General features: G+C 47.0%; 1 protein-coding gene across 1 annotated transcript in view; it reads right to left on the bottom strand.

The window, feature by feature from the left end:
* The window catches only part of HECA (hdc homolog, cell cycle regulator), a 31,839-nt gene extending 12,958 nt beyond the window's left edge, over positions 1-18,881 (bottom strand). Inside the window, exon 1 of the mRNA XM_033055294.1 lies at positions 18,621-18,881. Coding sequence (XP_032911185.1) covers positions 18,621-18,852 — 232 coding nt within the window. The 5' untranslated portion in view covers positions 18,853-18,881. The remainder of the gene's footprint in view (positions 1-18,620) is intronic.
* Positions 18,882-19,139: the final 258 nt, after the last annotated feature.

Genomic DNA, 19,139 nt, shown 5'->3' with positions numbered 1-19,139 from the left:
AAGTTCCTCCTATACATGTGACAAATATTTTGTTATTGGTTGTCTAGTGTCTCTGAAAAGCCATCTAAGAACATGCAAGTTTGGAGATGTCTTTGAGAAGCAACAATTTCATTGGCTACCTGCGACTAATTTTTTTCCACTCTTTTACTGTGTGTTATTAGGTATAACGTTGCTACTATTTACTATAATGTTACTGGTCAAAAGCAGGAGTGATAACTTACCTGCACTGAAACAAAATCTGTTAGTTTACCAATTCAGAGAGTTTTCCTACCCATTCTCCCAGACTTCAATTCAAGTCACACTACCACAGCAAGCATCTCTGCAAAGCTTTTCTTCATTGTCAGTCTTTCTTTTGTCATATTTAAGGTGTGAAAGTACAGTTCACAATTACAGCATCTTTATGCAACTGACCTCAGAGAAGCCAGTTAAACTGAACCCACGAAAGGCAAATCGTCAGAAGTCATATGTGAGGCAAGGTACCAGAGGCACCAATATGAACAATTCTCATTTATGCATTTCCTTTATTCATCTATTTTCCTCCATTGCAAGAAGGCAGCAAAAAAAAAGAACATGCCAAAAATCCACTTATGCTCTGTGTTTCAGAGAGTAAATGTTCTAGCAGTTGCAGGTATAATTATAGCTGGCAGCTGAGAAAGTACTACACAGACAAGTCTAGAATTGAATACAGACACTGTACTTGTTCATCCATAGTTAACTGATTAAAAAAGGAAAGTGTTTCCTTGATTAGTCTTTGAACATGTTTTTGAGTTTGTATGCAAAAATATATGATTGCTAGCCCCTGAGAAGTTTACAGACTCTTCACTATATGGACAAAAAATGAAATTAATAAAATAAGTGACTGAAATACAAAAACCATCACCACAGCCCATGTATTCCACAGAATATGTCTGCAATTACTTTATTATGATCGTGTACTGAGTGTCTAGATGTTAAAATAAAGGCGACTTTCAACAGCCTTTTTTCCCCTTTTCTTAGTCAGTCAGTGGAAGTACTGTGGAATGACATCTTTCTTCAGTTTCTCCTTAAGAACTTACAGATGTCAGATTACCAGAGGAACTTCCCACACAGTGTAACTATGGGCAAGAAAAGGCAAAGCTGCAACTCCTGGACAGCGACGTCTTCATCAACATTTAAGTTAACTAGATGATTACAAAGTTTTCACACATTCCCTCATCTGATCTGCTATCTACACAATTTGAATTGTCTGGCCACATAATCACCACAGCAAAAGCAGACCTAGAACAGCTGGAAGACAGAAACAGAATTAACAAAAGCCTTCCATCATGCAATAGACTCCAATGAACTGTTAAACGGTGGAACAGAGATTGCCTTGGAAAATATCATTGCTAAGAGGAGAAGCTGGTCTCTACTTGCCTCTTCTGAGGACTCATCTGACATTTCACTACTGTCACTGTAGCTGCATAGGAAATACTCCAGAAAACAAGCAGGTCTCTCTGCCTGTCTCTCCACAGCACAGGTTATGTCATTCTAGTCAAAGCACCTGCTTTCACTGATACAGATTTGCTTTTATCAAGTCTGCTGGTTTGGAGAAGACCTTGATGAAAATGCTGCAGTATTTCCACAACAGAAACTGGTAAGCCCAGCATGGTTAATTAAAGTTGTCTCAGTAGAAAGTTCTACTGCTTTCTGTAGTTTTCCTGTATTTAAGAAAGCAGAAAATTCCACTACCTGAAAAGCATACAAAAACCTCAAGCCAACATTTGGTTTTGCCACACATTTCAAATTATCTGTACAAAACAGACTGTGCAGGACCAAACATCCCTTGCAGACTTCTCTGTACCCATGTCTCCTGCCAAACATAACCATGCCACATGTTCCTGCCTAAAGAGTAAATGAGAAACAGAAAACAGCTAACTTTGTGCAATTTTCCCAGTTTATGGCAACAGATATGCCTTAGAAGGAAAAAGGAGTATTCAGATCAGCATGGGAGCTACATTTTAGATAATGTGAAAAGCTCTTCACATCAATTCACACCTTTGAAAGTGGTCTGGGTTATTTAATCACCATTTTGTAAATGAGACAGAGCACTTTTTTCAGTACTACAAACTTTAAAAATTCTTGTTACTTTCCATAACTAGAAATAAATTTTGAGATATTCTTCAAAAAGTCAGAGCTAGAATCATTGTACTAATGTTTTATGATGATGTTGTTAACGATTACTGTCAAGAGAGATTATGATGGAAAATAAAAACTGCCCATCCACACCTCTAGCCCCAAGCTGGTTTGTCACCTAAATATAATTTGCTTCCAAACAGCTAACTGTTCAATAAGTTTCTGGTTTCCAAAGCTATGAAACTGAATTTCAGGAAAAACGAAAGCTTACATGGTATCAGAGCAACATCTATTCTCCCAGCAGCCCCTTTCAAAAGGATGCCAAAATGATGATTAAAGAATTTCTATTTAACTCTCAGTTTCAAGATGAGTTTCACAGCCTAAGAGAACAAAACAAGACAACGTGCAGTTTTGTGTAGCAGAACAGCTTCAATGTAGGCTGTCAAGATGCAACTACAAGCGTGTGCTGCTTCTTTCAAGATGTTATGTTTCCACATAAAAAAAATAAATGTTTTCTCATATTCCTCTGTAGTGATTTGGAACACTGACTTTGAAAATAGTTGAAAGGAGCAGTAAATAAATGTCTCCTAAAACAGAAATACCATACAATATTCCAAACACACGTACCTCACTGTTTAAACAAGGTTGTATTTTATGTTTGACACAGACACATAGCCACCAAAAAGTTAACTTTTCATTCAAAAATGAGAATATGACAGAAGACTGCAAGGAAGCCGGATTGGTTTGTTTGGATTTTTCTTTTTTTTTCTGTTCGGGTTTATAAACATCCATAAAAGCCAGGAATAGAAATAGAAACAGAACATCCAAGAAATACCTCTTCCAACAAAGAAAATCGTCCCACATGAACTGGTTCTACCTTTTAATAAAAAAGAAAGGCAGTATATGAAGACCATCCTTCCCATTTTATGACCCAAATGAAAGCAGCAGAACAACAGCTGCCCAAGGAGCTTCCCTCTGGTGAAGTATATTAAGGAGAACGTTGTTTAGTTCTGTTTACACACCCATCATAAAACCAAAGATGCACCCAGCAAGCCAAATGCAATAATTCCATGGTTTCAGTTTCGTGACTGCTCCCATTTGTTCCAAGTCCTCAATGTGGATGCCTAAAGCAAAATTCGCTCTTCCCCTGCTAGGCTCCCACATTATCCATTGTGTTAGGCACCAGAGTTTTTCAGTCAGTGGACAGAAACAGATAATTATTTCCCTTACTCGTCGGCATAGGTTTCAGCTCACTGCACAGATTGGCCATCTCTGGTGAAACTCAAGGGAGGTGTTGAACATGTGAGGCTGGGGGCAGAGGGAGAGGGAAGCATGGTGGCGGCTGGACGAGACAGCCCTACTGTCATCTTAAAACAACTGCCAGGTAACTGTAGGTTGTTGTGTATCTGGAAAAAGAAATTATCCCCAAAAAAAGGGAAAAGTCTTGGCACCAGATTGGTTGCAATACACTTGCCACAGCTTGCTCTTGGCCTACTGTTACTCTAGCATCTCTTCATCTATGCCAAGGACACACTAGCTGCCATCACATTACCTAGGTGAGAAGGGTTCCTGTGGGACACATACCTTTCAAACCAAGCACTTTAACCTCTACCCTGCTTTCCTGTGAACACTGCTCTCTTCACAACCTTACACAGCTAGGAATTGTTCACTGTGCCAGCCTGAACCAGAGCTGAGTCATTCCCGGGGAAGGCCACTCCCCACTGACCATCTGCATGAATCTTCTGAATTTCCTCTACCATCAGCACAGCTTCATTTTAATTGAAGTCATACAATATTACTGCACTAATACTGTAATGCAGCTGTAGAAAATAAACCACCACCACCACAATGAAACAGACAGAAAGACAAAATTTGAATTAAGTGTCTGATGTATTTGCTTTGTTGAACCTTGCAATGCAATCTAATTTTCCAAAGATTACCACGATGCGACCAAATGCTATTGTCATACTCCTAACTGGTTAAATAGTACAAATAACATGGCAACACAGAAATGATTGGCCACTTTCCTAAGACCTAAGTGCAGCAGAAGAATGCAATGAGAAAAAAACATTTCATAAGTTGGTCCAAAAGGCAGGCTTGGATCTTCAGTGCAGCAACAAGTAACAGCTGACAAACAGTAAGAGAAGTCTTTCAAAGCAGCTCAGGGCTTGTACTGGTACCACTCACTGGTGATGACTGGTATTTCATCACAACTTCCTAGGCAATCTTTGCCAAACGATCAAGACAGAAGTTTCCAGGAGGATTCTCCAGGAGGGAAGGTGTCCCGGTTTAAAGGGACAGTATTGCCAGGAAAAGGGAATTCAGGAACTCGCAGGCACAAAAAAGGTATAGGTTGGGAATAACAGTTCTTTACTGAAATATTTACAAGACAAACAAAAACAGCATCAGCTATACGAAAGAAAAAAAAGAAAACCAGTGACAGAACAGAATGGAATTCAGTCCCAGTCCCTTTGTCAGTCACCGATGGCTCTCCGATGGAGCAGGGCGGGCGGCGTCTCAGTCGCGGCTGCTGCAGGGGCAGGGGAGGGGGCCAGGTGACCTCACCCGCCCCAGGTGGAAGAAAAGGGTGAGAGGAAGGAAACTCTGCTCACCGTGGGCGTCCCAGTTCCCAGTTGTTCAGAGCTAACAGAAAGCTTTAGCAGTCCAAATCCAAGAAGCCTGATCCCAACAGGAGAAACGGAACCTCTCTCCTCCAGTTCGGCCGGCGAGCTGTGTGTGCTCCTACCCCCAGTGTCCTCTTACTTGCGGAACACAAAAGCAGGACTCCACCTTTCCCTAATGGGCCATCATTGCTTCAGCAGTCCTTTATCTCCAGCTCTTAACGGCTAATAGGAGAGCCATCCCGGCTAGCTTAACATAATAATGGGAAAAATTTCTAAACCTCGCCAACCCACAACATTATCCACCCCAAATTTTTTCCATGCTAACATACTACATTAAATTAGAACCTTTAAATTACATACATACATGCAGTTACAGACACAGTATCATAGGTAGTTCACCCGAGAACAAGGTCTCCTTGGGGTATGCATCGGGTTTCTCCATCCTTTTGCATCACCCACCAGGTACAACCTGGTCCTTGAGCAAAAACCACCCCACGGACAGGATTGTCTTTGCTGGAGGCAGAGTTCACCCAAACAGTTTTCCCTAGCATACCTCTCATGTGTACCACTGGAACCTTATCCCCATCTGGTGTTCCCAAGAGCTCAGATTGGGCAGGGCCTGCTCGGTTAGTGGAACCTCGGGTATTCACTAACCATGTGGCCTTTGGTAGATTACTTTCCCAGTTCTTGAAAGTCCCCCCACCCAGTGCCTTCAAGGTGGTTTTAAGCAGGCCATTGCACCGTTCGACCTTCCCAGCTGCAGGTGCATGGTAGGGAATGTGGTACACCCACTCAATGCCGTGTTCCCTAGCCCAGCTGTTTATGAGGCTGTTCTTGAAATGAGTCCCGTTGTCTGACTCAATTCTCTCAGGGGTGCCATGCCTCCAAAGGACCTGTTTCTCAAGGCCCAGGATGGTGTTCCGAGCAGTGGCATGAGGCACAGGGTAGGTCTCCAACCATCCGGTGGTGGCTTCCACCATGGTCAGCACGTAGCGCTTGCCTTGGCGGGTCTGAGGCAGTGTGATGTAGTCAATCTGCCAAGCCTCCCCATACTTGTATTTGGACCAACGCCCACCATACCAGAGGGGCTTCACTCGCTTGGCCTGTTTGATGGCAGCGCACGTATCACAGTCATGGATGACTTGAGAGATACTGTCCATGGTTAGATCCACCCCTCGGTCTCGTGCCCACTTATACGTGGCATCTCTGCCCTGATGACCTGAGGCGTCATGGGCCCATCGAGCCAGGAACAATTCTCCCTTGTGTTGCCAATCCAGGTCTATTTGTGACACCTCTATCTTTGAGGCCTGATCAACCTGCTCGTTGTGTTGGTGTTCCTCATTAGCCCGACTCTTGGGGACATGGGCATCCACGTGATGAACTTTCACAGGTAGCTTCTCTACCCGGGTGGCAATGTCTTTCCACTCGTCGGCAGCCCAGATTGGTTTTCCCCTACGTTGCCAGTTTGCCTTTTTCCATCTTTCCAGCCAACCCCACAGGGCATTGGCTACCATCCACGAGTCAGTATAAAGGTAGAGCTTTGGCCACTTCTCTCTTTCAGCAATGTCCAGGGCCAGCTGAACAGCTTTGAGTTCAGCAAATTGACTTGATCCACCTTCTCCTTCAGTAGCTTGTGCAACCTGTCGTGTGGGGCTCCATACGGCTGCTTTCCACTTCCGGTTCATTCCCACGACGCGGCAGGAGCCGTCGGTGAAAAGAGCGTAGCATGTTTCATCTGCTGGCAGTTGGTTATACGGTGGGGCTTCCTCAGCGCGGCTCACTTGTTCTTGCTCCTCATCATCGGCGAGACCAAAATTTTCACCTTCTGGCCAGTTCGTAATTATCTCCAAAATCCCAGGGCGATTTGGGTTTCCGATGCGGGCGCGTTGCGTGATGAGGGCAATCCACTTGCTCCATGTGGCGTCGGTGGCGTGGTGGGTAGAGGGAACCTTTCCTTTGAACATCCACCCCAGCACTGGTAGTCAGGGTGCCAGGAGGAGTTGTGCTTCCGTCCCAATCACCTCTGAGGCAGCTTGGACTCCTTCATAGGCAGCCAAGATCTCCTTCTCTGTGGGAGTGTAGTTGGCTTCAGACCCTCTGTAGCTCCGGCTCCAGAATCCCAGAGGTCGGCCTCGAGTCTCCCCAGTCACCTTCTGCCAAAGGCTCCAGGACAAGCCATGGTTCCCGGCTGCAGAATAAAGCACATTCTTTACCTCTGGTCCCGTCCTGACTGGGCCAAGGGCCACTGCATGAGCGATCTCCTGCTTGATCTGGGCAAAGGCTTGCTGCTGCTCAGCACCCCAGTGGAAATCGTTCTTCTTACGGGTGACCAGGTAGAGAGGGCTCACAATCTGGCTGTACTCAGGAATGTGCATTCTCCAAAAGCCTATGGCACCTAGGAAAGCTTGTGTTTCCTTCTTGCTGGTTGGTGGAGACATTGCGGTGATCTTATTGATGACCTCAGTGGGGATCTGGCGCCGTCCATCTTGCCATTTTACTCCCAGGAACTGGATCTCTCGGGCAGGTCCTTTGACTTTGCTCTTTTTAATGGCAAAGCCGGCTCTCAGCAGAATCTGGATGATCTTTTCTCCTTTCTCAAATACCTCCACTGCCGTGTTCCCCCACACAATGATGTCATCTATGTATTGCAGGTGTTCTGGAGCCTCACCCTTTTCCAGTGCAGCCTGGATCAGTCCATGACAGATGGTGGGGCTGTGTTTCCACCCCTGGGGCAGACGATTCCAGGTGTACTGCACGCCCCTCCATGTAAAGGCAAACTGAGGCCTGCACTCTGCTGCCAGGGGAATGGAGAAAAATGCGTTGGCAATGTCAATGGTGGCATACCACCTTGCTGCCTTGGACTCCAGCTCGTACTGGAGTTCCAGCATGTCCGGCACGGCAGCGCTCAGTGGTGGAGTCACTTCGTTCAACGCACGATAGTCCACAGTCAATCTCCATTCTCCATCAGACTTGCGCACGGGCCAGATGGGGCTGTTGAAGGGTGAGTGGGTTTTGCTGACCACCCCTTGGCTCTCCAGCTCACGGATCATCTTGTGGATGGGGATCACAGCATCTCGATTCGTCCGGTACTGCCGGCGGTGAACTGTTGAGGTGGCAATTGGCACTCGTTGCTCTTCCACCTTCAGGAGTCCCACTGCAGATGGGTTTTCTGACAGTCCAGGCAAGGTGTTCAACTGCTTAATGCCCTCTGCCACTACAGCAGCTATTCCAAAAGCCCATCTGTATCCCTTTGGGTCTTTGTAGTAGCCACTCCTGAGAAAGTCTATGCCTAGAATGGGCGGTGCCTCTGGGCCAGTTACAATCGGATGTTTCTGCCACCCCTCTCCTGTCAGGCTCACCTCAGCTTCCAGCAAAGACAATTCCTGTGATCCCCCCGTCACCCCAACAATGGAAACACGCTCTTCCCCCACATGTTCTGATGGTATTAGAGTGCATTGTGAACCAGTATCAACTAATACCCTGTATTCTTGTGGTTCTGATGTGCCAGGCCATCGGACCCACACCATCCAATAGACTCTGTTATCCCGTGCCTCTCCCTGGCTAGAGGCAGGGCCCCTCTAGCCCTGGCTATTACTCCTTTCCTGAACATACATAGTGGAGGTTCCTTCAAGTGGGTCTGACAGATCATCCTCCCTTCTGTAATGCCCAGCACCTTGGTCATGGGAGGTTGAGGCTACCTTCACTTTAGTGTAGCTCCCTCGGTTAGCATTTCCCTCCCTGAGTTGACGCACCCGTGCTGCCAAGACAGAAGTGGGTTTCCCATCCCATTTTCCCATGTCTTCCCCATGGTCACGCAGGAAAAACCATAGGTCAGCTCGTGGGGTGTACCCTCTTCCACTAGCTGAGGGGCGTGGGGCTGTAACCTTGGGGTATGAGGCTCGCACTGGTGCTGCTTTGATCTTCCTGATCTCCTCCCTCATCTCACTTATGTCACCTCTCATCCCCCTCACCTCCCTGATCTCCTCCCTCATCCCCCTCATCTCCTGGACCACGGAAGAAACCTGGGCCTGCACTACGCCATTCATCATACTGTGAAAATCCCTAAGCTTGTTAGCAACAGAGCTCACTGTTTCTCGGTGCTCATCAGCATTAATCATTGCAATGAAGGTGGTGTATTGAGATGGCCCTCGGTTTGCCAGGTTCCACAGCATGTGCCCTGTGCACCTGACCTTGTCAGGGTCATTGTCATGCTGTCCATCCCTCCCAAAGAGTACCTCCAGTACCGCCACCTCTCTCAGCTGTTGAATCCCTTCCTCAACGGTTTTCCAATGCGTTCTATTATGGTACTCCTGCATTCTTTCTTTGTTGACAAACCTCTCTCTTACACTCATTAAAAGCCGCTCCCAGAGGGGAAGTGGGCCTGGCTCCCTTACGAATATTTGGTCCACACCTGAGTCCTGGGACAAGGATCCCAAATTCCTTGCCTCTGTACCATCCAAGTGCACACCTGTACCCATAAGGTCCCAGACCCGAAGTAACCAAGTTGTCAAAGCCTCCCGGCCCCGTCGTGCAATATCTTTCCGCAGATTGCGGAGATTTTCATAAGACAGGGACTCAGTGATGATTTCAACCTCTGGTTCCCCTGCTGGTTGTGAGGGCCCTCCTCTCTGGTCCTCTTTGTCTAGGTGCCTTGTTTTCATTTTAGACTTCCTAGTTTCTACAGGGGCGACTGCTGCTGGCTGTGAGTGCCCTTGCAATTCAGCTGGACCCTGGGCAGATGTAACACCTATGGGTTCCACTACAGCATCACTGGATTCTCCCCCTTTATGGCAGGGCTTGTCACCAGCTGGGGAGAGGTACTCCTTCATCATCTGGCCCATCTCACGTATCTCCTTCACTAGAAGCCCCACCCACTCCGGCTGGTTTCTTTCTGAGATGGGCTGTGGGGCAGGGTCAGGCTCTGGGGCAGCATCCCTAGTCTCTGGGGCAGGGTCAGGCTCTGTGGCAGCATCCCTAGTCTCTGGGGCAGGGTCAGGCTCTGTGGCAGCATCCCTAGTCTCTGGGGCAGGGTCAGTTTCTGTGGCCGCATCCCTAGTCTCTGGGGCAGGGTCAATGTCTGCAGCACCATCCCTATTTCCTGGAGTAGGTATCAGAGTTGTTATCCAGCTCAATCCCCCGTTATCTCTTAATGTTAAATAGGACAAGCCTATCAGTAACACCAGCCACTGTACGATATCATTAGCATTCAGAGGAAATCTGAACCCCTCAAAAACTGGTGGGGTAGACCCAAAAATTTGGGTGAGGGGTTGGGAGAAAATTTCCCCTGGTGTTATTCCCTCACAGTAGGTGCCATTATTAAAGTAATCCCAAAAACATGCATTTAGTGTGTGGTATCCCTGAATCCATGTACCCGCCGTCCAAAGGAAGTTAAAAATCCATGAATTCCTCACCTTATCAACCCATAAAGCAAGTTCGATAACAGTCACAGTAGCCTTAGTTACAGGGCCCATGCTTATGTAAGGGTTTGCAAATGGGAGATATACATGTATGAACACGTGCAGCCCAAACCAGATTAAACTGGACCACATGTTGCTAGCACACACAAAAAAAAAAAAAAACAATTTCAGGCAACTGAAGAACTGTTATTCCTTAACCTCTGCCCCACGTTCAGGCGCCAAGATCTGTCCCGGTTTAAAGGGACAGTATTGCCAGGAAAAGGGAATTCAGGAACTCGCAGGCACAAAAAAGGTATAGGTTGGGAATAACAGTTCTTTACTGAAATATTTACAAGACAAACAAAAACAGCATCAGCTATACGAAAGAAAAAAAAGAAAACCAGTGACAGAACAGAATGGAATTCAGTCCCAGTCCCTTTGTCAGTCACCGATGGCTCTCCGATGGAGCAGGGCGGGCGGCGTCTCAGTCGCGGCTGCTGCAGGGGCAGGGGAGGGGGCCAGGTGACCTCACCCGCCCCAGGTGGAAGAAAAGGGTGAGAGGAAGGAAACTCTGCTCACCGTGGGCGTCCCAGTTCCCAGTTGTTCAGAGCTAACAGAAAGCTTTAGCAGTCCAAATCCAAGAAGCCTGATCCCAACAGGAGAAACGGAACCTCTCTCCTCCAGTTCGGCCGGCGAGCTGTGTGTGCTCCTACCCCCAGTGTCCTCTTACTTGCGGAACACAAAAGCAGGACTCCACCTTTCCCTAATGGGCCATCATTGCTTCAGCAGTCCTTTATCTCCAGCTCTTAACGGCTAATAGGAGAGCCATCCCGGCTAGCTTAACATAATAATGGGAAAAATTTCTAAACCTCGCCAACCCACAACAGAAGGGCAAAAAACAAGACAGCAGTACCTGGTAGGCCACTCTTAACACAGGCTTTCTTCTGTGCCTAAGACTTCCTCACACTCTTGGAAAGAGAAGCCAAGGCCAACAGTCCATTCTCAGTAAGCAAGAGAGCCACTGCCATTGCAATGGCAGTCTGGCTGATAGCTTTACATCTATTAGGCACTTACATACTGACATTGTCAATAGGTGCCAATCCAGAGCTCAATCCTGCCCCCAAGGACTAAGCACCTGCAGGCAACACCTACTCTCAGAAGGGATTTAAGGAGAACAAAGCAATAAGCAGCCCAGTTCCCTCATGCCCATGTGCAAGATGTCACTAATTCTATTAAGGAGGAGTAATACAAAGTGACCACCTTGCCCAAGAAAAGATTTCAAGTAATTTGGAGCCACTAAACCCTGGTTCAGATGAGAATTTAGGTGATGGGACTCCCAGACAGCTAAGTAGATGCTAGAAGCATCTCCATGCACTTCACTTATGCTAACTTCACACTTGACCTCCAAGGCAATTTCTTAACAATAAAAAAAATAAATTTAAAAAAAAAACACCTAGCAACTTCACAGGAGCGGGAAAATACCATGGAAATCATGAAGGCTTAACTCCTACCTGCCGCATTAACACCTTCTAACTAACAGCACAGTCTGAGCTAATGCCTGTTTATGAAATCAGCAACTAGCATGTGATAGTTATCTGCAGTTCTCATTCAACCACCCACTCCCAGCTCAACCACCACCTCACCAAAGTAAGACAGAAAATCAAGGCTGAAACTGTACAAACTAAGGAAGATAGGCACTGACATGTGCACAATAATTTTGTAGCTTGTTTACACAGCCATCTGTGCTCCAAGCTGAACCTACTGCCTATCCTGCTGAAACCCAACGTGAGAATTCATATGGTCTTGAAGAAATCACCATAATCTGCACAATTATCACCTAGCCAACTTAGCCAGTTTCTTTCCATTTAATATATCTTGTCCAAATACAGAAAACAATCACTATGGCTTTTGCTTGGGATGCAATGATCCTCTCTGTATAGGAGAAATCTTGCCCTGGCTTGTGCTGTAACACCTGAATCCAACTGGAAATATCCCCAGAGAACAGACCAGGATAACTATGCACCCCCAATAGTCCCATGTGAACTCTGCATTGGTTTAACCAGGTCAGAAGACAACTGGTTCTCTGTGCCATGAGCAATCATACCCCAGCTAGGAAGACTCCTTAGCATCATGTGGATTTTTCTGAAGACTGCTATCATGGTGAATGCAGAGATTAATGACTATCTCAAGACTGATGGGCCTTTATGCGTTTTGAACATTGGCTGTTGCGTAGTCTGCACGTGAATTGTCCCCACAGAAAAGCAATTGCACTGTTGAATCCTCTCACTCACTTTAGCCTTCCAAGAGCTTTTAAAAACTTCAACTGCTACAGAGAACTAACCTTGGTGCTTCAAGAAAGTCATTCTAATAATAACTAAAGCACACTCTACTGCACCTGTCCTAGCAAGTTTTCAGTGGCAAACTCCAACTCACACTGGAAATAGAGATAACTGTGGCATGCAGTAGATGCCCTAATGCCAAGCGCATATATAAACACTGCAGGCTGGACTCACTCAGACTGAGAGCCAGCTAGCCATGACACCCAGTCCAAAAGCACAAGAAGGCAAAAGAGAAAGGAAAGCAGGTTGAATCAAGTGGTATCAGCACTGCTTAGATTTTCAAATCTAGGGATATTTGTGCCATTGGTCTAGCCTTCCCAAGTTTCACTGTGACAGACTGAATTTTATTTTCCACGCGAAAGGCTAAAGAAGGTGGTAGAAACTGAGTGGGAACAGGAGATGCAGTACCCAGCATCTGCTCAAGACAGCAGCTCCTGATGTGGAGTTGTTGGTTCCCAGAGACATCTCCCTCGTGATGCCAGGCAGGTGCCCACCCTGTCATGGACCATCTCTGGCATCTGTGCAGCACACAGACCTCAGCTGTGCACTGCTCCTGTAGTGGGTATCAGCAGCACACAACTGGAGATGGGGAGTGCCAGGCACACTCGACAGCCAGGCTCCAACAGAAGCTACCTCCTCTCCCAGCAGGCATCGAAGACAGGAACAACAGCAATACTGCTCTCAGGCTCAGGAAGGGGGACTGATGGACTGCGAGAGACAGACAGAAAGACAAAGGCTGAAGTGAATGCTCTCAAGATAAATGTCACTGAAGTCTACCAGGAAATGCCAGTACTCCACTCAAAATCCCATGAGCTTTCAAAATAGAATTACTCACTCCAGTGACTAGATTACTGCTTCAAGAGGCCTCTTTGAAATTATTTGAATTTCTATTAAAACAGTTTAAAGAAAACCCATGCCTTACTAATCCTGTTATAATTTCGACACCTGAAGATTAGCTGTAGTACTTTACTCTGAGCTGAATGCAAGGTTTTCCCATTTTTTTTCCCCTCACACATGCTGCAGGAAGAAAAGCAGAGAAGGATGGACGTCTGCCAGGCATGACAGCACTTTAGTATCAAAGGATGTCTCAATATGCAAGGCTGCAAGCAAGGCTGTAGAAAACTTATGAATGTCTCCAAGGGCTAGAAATCATTTTGTCACTACTTGTTAGATCACTGGGAGTAAGGTATGCAATGAGTACAGACAAAGCAAAGCAATCAGTTCAAAAACTGTATTTCCTTGTATGAAACAGAGCAAACATCACACCTAAACCTTACTCATGAAAGCACAACACTTGAGCAATAATTAATCACATGAACACAGAATGTTGCCAGGGCACTGATAGCCATTTTGATAGCAAATAACTTAAAAACCCAAACTTAAATGGGTGTGGGCTTGCTTGCATGAAAGGATGTTTTTTTTTTTTACTCAGTAACACCAGGAACATGATTCCATTTGCAAAGATTTGCACCACATGAACTGCATTTGCTACCTAAGCATGTAATTGCATAGTTTAAAAATCCTAAAACTAACATAAAAGTCCTTCCAATCCTGATTTGCATTGATAGAGACAGTGAAATCTGCATTCAATTGATTTCTGGAGTTAGAAGAACACAATGGTATTATGAGGCAAAATTATTTCCCCTCAGTAAATTACCAGGTATTAAATTTTGTAGTCACTGCAACAGAACAGAAACTTAATTTTCCAGGTGGTCTCACTGATACCAATGGGACTCCCTTAGGCTAAATAATCAGAAGGTGCCAATACTGAACATCACTAGAGTGCCAAACTGGAACTGGATGTTATACGCAGCAGGGAACATTTGACAGAAAATAATAATCCACGCTTAAATACAATTCATTCTCTGAAAGTACATTTTTAAATTAAACACTGCATTGATGAATTTTCTGTCCCTCTAACTATCCTACATCAGGATATAATTATATTTTTTGGTAAATCATAATTGTTGGTCAGTCACAGTGTTCAACACATTAGCACTGTTGTGCTAACTGATTTCCCTTTCCATACACTTTTCCTACATTAGCATTTTGATTTGAAAGTAGATCAGTCTTACAAATTTGCGAAACCCAAGTGAAGTGTTCAAAAGCACACAAATCTGCCAGCAGCTCCACCTGCCAACCCACCAACTCACCAGCTCAGCCACTCGAGCAGTTTAAGGGCTCACCTATGGCAGGGGGAGAAAAAAAAAGAGATCTTAAAACAAGTGGCCAGTGCACTGTAGGACAGTGATTTAGAGACAGTTATGCTGCGGGGTTTCTTTTAGTTTAATTTAGCTGGCTTTAATGAATTCCATGTTAAAGGGAAAAAGCACAGCTAAGGAGACACAGCTTTTTCTTTTCTCTAGTCTTCTCACAGCACCAGTGCTGGAGAGAACGGAGTGACAACAACAAGGGGATGAGGTAGCAAGATCTTAAGATAGGGACGACCAAGTCAAAGAAGAAGACTTGGCTCTGCTGGACAATGAGATGAAGAATGGAAACAAGGCAAAGAAAAGGGACAGAATAAGGAATATTAGGGTCATAAATAACTGTATGTCAAGACTAGAGTAACACATTTAGAGGATAAAGGGATAAAACAGCTGAAGCAGAGAGTCTGAAAGTGTCCAGCCTCAGCAAAGCAGAGAATAGGAATTTGCTCCTCAGAGCCTCAGATCTAACAGTAAACCCTGTGGATCTTCCTCTTCTGATGATCAGGACAAAGTATCAACAAAACGTTACACTCATTTATGTCTGCAGATGAAGACTACTACCATCAATGGAGTAAGTGCAAAATCCCATGCAGTTACTGGTATACATGATGACAGCTCAGATTTTATGAAAAGTAACCCAGAAAACTATCTAGAAAAGTAGGAAATTAAATTTTTTTTAGAAACATCATTCAATCACTCTGAAGATAGGTAATCAAAGAAATTAGGCTTTCTGTGACATCACATCTCAGTTTTCCTGTGCACTGTGATATTGTTAAACTAGTCCACCCACATCCCATAACCCCCTCTCCATGACCTGTGCATCACTTATGCAGAAAATGGATGCACTTTGGTCAAGAAAGATTAATCTATCATGTGGTCTGATGGAAGAGATAGGAACGGAGGACACAGCTAGAGAATGTGAGCCCCCCTTGTAGGCATCGTGCCGACACCTGCTGACAAACTGAGAGTGCAGGGTGAGAAAAGCCATCATGTCTGGTCAGTGGTTAAGCTCTCTGCTTTCCCAATTCCTCTGTGGGGTCTAGAACCTTTCAAGCACAATTTGAGTTCTGAACACACAAAAATTGAAACACCACCAAAAAAACATAAACAAATGCCCTCTTGGGGCAGGAGAAAAGTCTGCCGACTTTTCTCAGTCATCATGCCCAAAACTGACTGATTGTTTAAAGGAAAAATTGTGCAGAGATTGAGACAAAATTTATCAAAATGTAAAAGTGAACAAGAACTTTCCACAATAAAGGGATGCTGTAATGACAGTTCCCAATCACATGGCACAGCTAGTCAGGGCTGCACAGAGAAGCTCAGTGGAAATTAAAAATTCTATTTCATTATGCCACATGGATGAAATAATACATGGACCACACAACCAACTGTGAAAATTTTAAAAAAATCACATATCTGAATCACCATCTCTTCATGAGTGAAGCAAGGTCCTGATGTGACTGCATAATTAGACCATCATACTGACATCACGGTGCAAAGCCAAGGTTTGCACATACATTTTCAACTGTTCAATCTGCTGCTTTCATCTCTGCAAACTTCTGTCTTGTAACATTAATGAAAGAAAGCAGAATATGTCATCATGATCATCCACTGCTTTTCCAGGGTACAGTGCAGTAGGAGAGCAGTGGTATAACACACACTCAGATTACACTAGCTGGTGACATGCAGAAATACTATGGTGACAATGCAGAAGAGAAGAGGACCAGTGAGCCTGGGCCGCACGAATCACAGCATGCAGCTGTCCAAAAGCAGCACAGCCAGGAGCTTCCCTGCAACCCAGCAGACTTAATCCAAAACCCAGATAGTCTCTCATGAACAGTCAAGACTTGACTGTGCACAGTAGAACTTTATTAACCCCCTCCACTCACTGCAGCAGGCCACATCCTCCATAAACTGCTTAGAGATCAAGCAACTCTCAAGTGCACAGCCTCTTACAAATGTCTGGAATCTAGTAATGGGTTGGCTGCCTCCAGGGCTGTGCCTACACTACAGAGCTTCATTTCAGATTCATTGAGTTTGAAAACTTGAGGGAATCAGTTATCATTGCCTAATCTTTTCCCTGCACATGAGCCAGATTCCCAATTCTGCAGCACAACCTGAACCAGCGGGCAGTAGCCAGTTTAAAATAAAGCCAGCAACCACATCTACCCCTCCAGACCCTATGATTATCTGAAAATAAAGGTATGACAAGATGCAATGATCCTGTCAAGGCAAAGATCAGGTGTGCTGACCACACACCATACAGCAGATGTTGAAGCCAAGGTTGCAGCTCTGAGGTGAGGGGGTAAAAAAAGGGGAAGTGAAGGACTTGATGAAAGAGTCAAGGGATGTTTCTGACCACTGAAATCATACAGAAGCAGGGAGAGAGAGAATAAAGGAGCACCTCAGGTTAGATGTCAGAAAGGCAGCCTCAACTTCTGAGGAAGCTGGCCAGCACAGGGGAAGGATATGTCACACATGTGGGACACACAGCCTTAGAGCTGAAGAAGCCTGATAATCTGCCCAGCTAGTGAGCTGTACCACTACCAGCGTTCGCTGGCATCACCTCCTGTGGCATCGACAGACGGAGCACCACCTCACCATCCACAGGCAATACAGCCACACCAGAAACACACCACTGCTGCCACTTATGCTTGAGCAAAATTCCAAACATTTCTTCTCCCATCCAAAGAAAAGCCAATGTGTAAGACACCACCTGAAATGTGGATGTTGGACATATTACATTAGCATACTGAAGTCATGATTAAAATACCCCAGCAATATTTTAACTCCTGTTAACCTCTCTCATCCCCCCCTCCCTTCACTCACTTCAAGTAGACGGTAAAAAAAAAAAAAAAAAAAAAAAAAAGGGGAAAAAAAACCAAAAAGTAAATTCTAATAATTTTCCATGATTCTCTGGAGTAATACTCTTACAAAAGCAGTCTGGCAAAGACCTTTTGAGCTAAAGTGATTAGTAATTAATTGATAATATTTCCAAGGAAAAGTTTCCATTAAATAATACAGAATCAGGAATCAGACATCTTGAAAACCAAGAAACCTGGAAACTTGGAAATGCCTTTCTAAGAGCAGTAGGCAAAACTACCGCCACGAAACCTAATACCAGTTGTAGCCACCCTCCCACTTTTTGAAAAGCAAGGAGAGTAAAAAGCTGAAATCCAACTTGGGAGAGGAAAAAAGCGAAGAGTAGGGACTCTGCACCACAGTTTGTAAACCCAGCAGCAGACCTAAGAGGTGGGGGGTTTTGGCTTAACAAAACTGTAATAAAACCTTTGCCTGCCTTTAGTTTTAGCCTGACGCATCCTTTTGCAGCAAAACAAACATGAATAGTAATGCAAGCTTCTGCAAGACACCACCTTACCAAAACCGCTCCTAACCAAAATCCAAGCCACTGACCAAAGGCAGCATAAAATGGTTGATGCGAAGTGAACACGTTAACCAGACAAACTCAACTGCTGTACAACGGCAAACACAACTGACCGAAAAGCGGGACTCCATTTTTAATCGTGACGGAATCAAAGTGGGGATTTTTCACCGGCGCTCCGAATCAGCCGCTGCCGGGGAGCGCTGCGCTCCCCGCCCGCCGGGGATGCGCTCTGCCCCCGGACCGCGCTCCGGGCCGCCCGCAGCCACGGCACCCGGCTGCCGCGGGCTGCCGCCGCTCTCAGCATCGCTGCCGGGCGGCCCCGTCCTCCGCCGGGCCATCGGGCGGGGACACCTCGGTGCTCAGCCGCCGCCCCGCCGGGCGTATCGGGGAGATCCCGCCGGCGGCAGCCGCGCAGGGCCCAGGCGAGATACCCCCGCCGCCCCGGGCGCCCGCCCGCACACCGCCGCTCTCCGGGCGCGTCCCCGCCCCGCGGGTCCCCCCGCGCCGCCCCTCCGGTCTCCGTCGCCGCCTGCGCCACCGCGGGAGGCCGCGGGGCCCGGCCCGCCGCTCACCGCTCTTGACGTCTCCGGGTGCCGAGCCGCCCGCGGCCGCCGCGCCGCCCGCTCCTCCGCCTGCTCCGCTGCCGCCGCCCGCGGCCGCCGCTCCGGCTCCGCCGCCACCCGCGGCGCCGCCACCCGACGCCGCCGCGGCTCCGCCGCCCGCCGCCGCTCCGTTCTCCTGCTCGTCGCCGCTACTGTTGGCGCGCTTGTTCTTCTTGCCCTTGCCGCCTTTCTGGTTCGGCATCGCGGGCCCGGCCGCCGCCGCGGAGGGGCGGGCGGGCGGGCGGCGGCGGCTGCGGAAGGCGCCGCCGCCGCTACCTCCGGCTCATGGCGGGGCGGCGGCGGCCGCGCTGCGCTGCGCCGCGCCCGCGGTGGGCGGCGGGGCCCGGGGGGCCGGCCGGGGAGGGTGAAAGGCGTGTCCCTCTCGGCCGCCCGCTACCACCGCCCCTCTTCCTCCCGGAGCACGCGCGGGCGGCAGCGGGAAGCGGCGTGCGCGGCCGGGGGGGCCGGGGCCGAGCCAGGCGCGGGCGG

This window comes from Catharus ustulatus, chromosome 3 (assembly GCF_009819885.2).
Source record: "Catharus ustulatus isolate bCatUst1 chromosome 3, bCatUst1.pri.v2, whole genome shotgun sequence".
Lineage (NCBI taxonomy): Eukaryota > Metazoa > Chordata > Aves > Passeriformes > Turdidae > Catharus > Catharus ustulatus.
Note: the sequence above shows the minus strand (reverse complement) of the source record. Positions and strands in the feature narration are given on the sequence as shown.